The 4,659-nt window shown below is 62.7% G+C and overlaps 1 protein-coding gene across 1 annotated transcript in view; it reads left to right on the top strand.

Moving 5' to 3' along the window:
• Positions 1-4,659, top strand: part of LOC103905999 (kallikrein-8) — a 10,633-nt gene that overhangs the window by 4,030 nt on the left and 1,944 nt on the right. Inside the window, exons 2-3 of the mRNA XM_019474201.1 lie at positions 4,277-4,424; positions 4,622-4,623. Coding sequence (XP_019329746.1) covers positions 4,277-4,424; positions 4,622-4,623 — 150 coding nt within the window. The remainder of the gene's footprint in view (positions 1-4,276; positions 4,425-4,621; positions 4,624-4,659) is intronic.

Here is a 4,659-nt window from a genome sequence, read left to right as displayed (position 1 = left end):
CAGTTGTGGTGTGTGTGTGTTTGGTGGATTACGGGGGGGGGGGGGGCAGAGTTAAGGGTATCTCCTTGCCGGGGGGGCAGAGTTCAGGGGACCCACCCGTGGCATCGTTCCTCTCTGTTCCAGCTGGACAAGCTGCAGCGAAGGACCGGGACCAGTTTGGGTCTCTCCAGTCTGTGGGAACAGTGGGGGCAGGGCACTGAGACCCCTCCCTTCCCCCCAATTTCCCAGATTCCCCCCCCAACAAAGTCTCCCTGACGCAAAGCACCATGGGAGCTCCGTGCAGGCCGGGACAGCCCGGGTTAATTAGAACCGGGTAATTATGACCTTGATGACTTGCCTGGAGCTCAATTAACACCTGAGCTCATTAAGAGGCCTCTTGATGAGCCCAGAGCTGATTGGGTAACGATGGGCCCAGGGCAAGTCGAGACAATCCAGGAGGGGGTTGAGTCAACCCAGCCCAGCCCAGCCCAGTCCGCCCCAGTGACAGGGCAGGGTTAAACTGGGCTTTCCAGGCGACTGGAAGGACCCGCTCCAGCAGCGGCTCCCTGCCCCCGAGGTGACACGGGATCTGGGAGGTTCCGCGGGGTCCTCTGGGGTTGGACGGGGAAGAAGTGGGAGGCCCCTGCGGTGGTGCGGAGGAAGAGGAGGAGACGTGGGAGCAACCCCCTCTTCCTTCTTGAGGGACCAAGAGAAATGGGGGTGGCTGGTGATCGCCACGATGCCGGGCATGGGGTCACCATCACACACACCCTCCCCTCCCCCCCTATCCCACCCCACCCCCGAACTTAGGACCGTGGGGGATGAGGCGAGGGGCTGGGCGCGTCCGCGGGGTTTGCTCGGCGGGGTTGGAGGCGCCCAGGAACGAAGGCAAGGACGGACAGAAGGAGAAAGGCTGAGAGACCAAGAGGAAACGCGGAAAAACGGGCAAGAGAAAGGACGAGCCACGTCTCGGTGCTTCTCAGCTGTCCTCGGCCAACCCCACGTTCTGCATCCGGCGGGGAGCCACGGTTCAGGGTGACCCCTCATCAGAGACACGTCCCAGCACCTCTCGGCCAACGTGCCACCCAATGAGAAGCCACGTTCTGGGCTTGAAGCCTACTGGAGACAGGCCCTGGTGGCCTCTTGACCACCTTCTCCATCCCTGGGTCCCGCGTCCATCAAGGAGCTATGTTTTGGAGGCCAACCCCATCAGCGACACGCCCCCTCAACCATCCTCGTCCAACCCAGGGTCTTACAGCCAGTGAGGAGCCACATTTTGTGGTCCAACCCCATCCGAGATGTGTCCTGGTGCCCTCTCAACCATCCTCATCCAACCCAAGGTCCTGTGTCCAATGAGGATCCACGGTTTGGGTTTGGTCCCACCAGAGCCGTGTCCTGGTGCCTTCTCAGCCACCCTCATCCAACTCCCTGTCTTGCACCGGAGAGGGAGCTCCATTTTGGGGTTGACCACACCAGATACGTGTCCTGATGTCCTCTGGACTGTCCTCATCTAACTGCGGGTTCCCACACCCAACAAAGAGCCTTGGTTTGGGGTCCAACCACATCAGAGCCACATCCCGGTGCCTTCTCCACCAGCCTTGTCCATCCTTGGTTTCTGCATCTGACGAGGAACCGCGTTTTGGGTTTGATCCCATCAGACTGTCCCAGTCTCCTCTCTACTGTCCTCGTGCAACCCCAGGTCTTGCACCCAACGAGGAGCCACGTTTTTGAGGTTGACCTCAGTGGAGACGTGTCCTGGTGCCCTCTCGACTGCCCTTGTCCTGTGTCCAATGAGGAGCCGCATTTCAGGTTTGAGCCCATTAGAGCTGGGTCCCGGTGTCCTCCTAACTGTCCTCCAAGCACAGGTCCCGTGTCCGGTGAGGAGCCACGTTTTGGGGTTGACCCTACTGGAGATGTGTCCTGGTGTCCTCTCAACCATCCTCATGCAGCCTCAGGTTCTGGTACCCATCAAGGAGCCACGTTTTGGGATTGACCCCACTGGAGATGTGTCCTGGTGTCCTCTCAACCATCCTCGTCCAGCCCCAGGTTCTGGTACCAAAGAGCCACGTTTTGGGGTTGACCCCACCAGAGCCGCATCCCGTTGACCTTTTGACCATCCTCATCCCAGCCCAGTCCCCCACCCAGTGGGGCCACCCCATGGCACAGGTTTCCTGGAGCCTGGCGGAAGGTGCCGGAGCCGTGGCCGGATTAGAGGAGAAGGCGGAGGAAGCTGTTTCCTCCTCCGGCCCCAGATAAAAACCCGGAGTTGGCGGTGGCAGGAGGAAGACGCGCCCGCGGCCGCGGCGCTTTACCAGCTTGGGTGGAGCCTGCCCTCCCCGTGGCCGCGCGGCCCCACGCCAGCCCTCGGTAGGAAGATGGGGCCCTGGGGTTGGGGTGGGGGTTTGGGTGACACCCACTGGGGGATGTGGGAGGGGGTCCCTGGAGGGCCCCAAGGGGGAGTCAGGACACCTCCTGGCCTTCCCTCGCTTCTCTCGTCCCTTCCCCCGCCCTCCCTCTCACCTTCTGGTCTTTCTTTTCCTCCCTTTTCCTCCCCTCCCTTCCCTTCCCCTTCCCTGTCCTCCCGTCCTCCCTTCCTTCCTTTCCTGTCCTCCCTTTCCCATCCTCCCTTCCCTCCTTCCTCCCCATCCTCGTTTACCTCCTGTCCTGAAACCCCGTGTCCCCAAAGGTCCGTGTCCCCGCCCCAACTCCCACTCCGACCCCCACCCTGACCCCCACCCTGCCAGGGGCCACCCAGGGCCGGAGTCACCCCCCCGCCATCTCCCCGCGGTAGCCACAGGTGTATCCACCCGTGGGACCCCCGTATCCACCCGTGGGACCCCCATGTCCACCCGTGGGATGCCCATGTCTGCCCTGGAGGGTCCTGTGTCCAATCCCAGAGGTCCCACGTCCACCTGTGGAACGCCCACACCCACCCTGGATGCCCCACATCCTCCCACGGGACCCCCATGTCCACCTTGGATGACCCATTTCCACTCATGGGATGTCCGTGTCCTCCACCTTGGATGCCCCATGACCACCCATGGGACCCCCACATCCACCCCAAGGAGTCCCGTTTCTGCCCGTGGGACCTTCACGCCCACCTTGGGTGCCCCATGTCCACCCATGGGACCACCGTGTCCACCCTGGATGCCCCATGTCCTTCTGTGGGACCCTCACCTCCACCCCATGGGTCGGGTATCTTCCCCAGGGGTCCCATGTCTGCACGTGGGACCCCCCCCCATGTCTACCTTGGATGACCCATTTCCACACACGGGACCCCCATGCCCACCTTGGATGACCCGGGTCCTGCCACAGGACCCCCATGTCCACCTTGGATGACCCATGTCCACCTGTGGGACCCTCATGTCCATCTTGGATGCCCCAAGTCCAGCTGTGGGACCCCCATGTCTTCTCCAAGGGGTCCTGTTTCCACCCCTGGGACCCCCCAAGTCCACCTTGGATGCCCCATGTCCACCTGTGTGACCCCTGCGTCCACCTTGGATGACCCATGTCCACCTCTGGGACCCCCACATCAACCTTGGATGCCCCACATCTACCTGTGGGACCCCTGTGTCTTCACCAGGGGCCCCACATCTGCCCTAGGTGCCCCATGTCTGCCTCAAGGACCCCCATGTCCACCTGTGGGACCCCCCATGTCTACCTTGGGTGTCCTGTGTCCACCTGTGGGACCCCCACATCCACCTGCAGGACCCCTGTGTCCACCCCAGGGGTACCACGTCTACCTGTGGGACCACCAAATCCACCCTGGGGGTCCTTGTCTGTCGCGGGTGTCCCTCAACCACCCCAGGCACCCCACACCTCCTCATGGGACTGCCCCACACCCACCTTGGGTGTTCCCCAACCATACCTGAGAACCCACATCCACCCATGCGACCCTCCGTGTCTGGCGTGGGTGCCCCACATCTGCCCCAGGGGTGCTCATGCCCACCCCATGGGCCCCACGTTCACCTGTGAGACCCCCATGTCTGCCCCACATGGGGCCCCATGTCCACCCACGGGACCTCCCCCCATTCACCCCAGGGACCCCCATCTGTCCCAGGTGCCCCCTGTCCACCCCTTTGACCTCCTGGTCTCTCCCAAGCTGGACTGGCCTCTTCCACCACTGATTCACCTCCTTGTCCGGGACTCAGGGGACACGGGGATGGGGCCACCAGGGGCGGTCACGTCACACCAGAGGGTCCCAGCCTACCCGTGTCCCATGTCCCTGCGGCGGGTGACATCAGCGAGGGTTCCAGACCATCTGTGTCCCCTGTGCCATGTCCCTTTGTCCCCACAGCCTCGAGGAATGTCCTGTGGGTGATTGAGGGGACCTCCTGCGACCTGCCCTGGCAGGCTGCCCTCTTCAAAGGCGAGAAGTTCATCTGCGGGGGGACGCTGGTGGACAAGAACTGGGTGCTGACGGCCGCCCACTGCCACGTCCCGGGGTAGGAGGCCGTGGGGGCAGCGGTGCCCGGCGGGTTTGGTGTCGATGGGCTGAGGCCAACCAGGAATTGGTCCAGGTGGCACCGGCGGTCCTGCTTTCCAGCCAAGCAGGTTGGGAGGGTTGATGGCATCTCAGTGGGCTTCACTCTGCCCCTTTTCTGCCCGCGTATAACCTAAACTCTGCCCTTTTTTTGGGAAGCCGTAACCTTAATTCTGCCCTTTTCGGCTTTTGCTGCT

Source organism: Aptenodytes forsteri, unplaced genomic scaffold, assembly GCF_000699145.1.
Source record: "Aptenodytes forsteri isolate BGI_AS27 unplaced genomic scaffold, ASM69914v1 Scaffold621, whole genome shotgun sequence".
In the NCBI taxonomy this organism is placed as follows: Eukaryota; Metazoa; Chordata; class Aves; order Sphenisciformes; family Spheniscidae; genus Aptenodytes; species Aptenodytes forsteri.
This window is presented reverse-complemented; position numbering and strand designations above follow the sequence as displayed.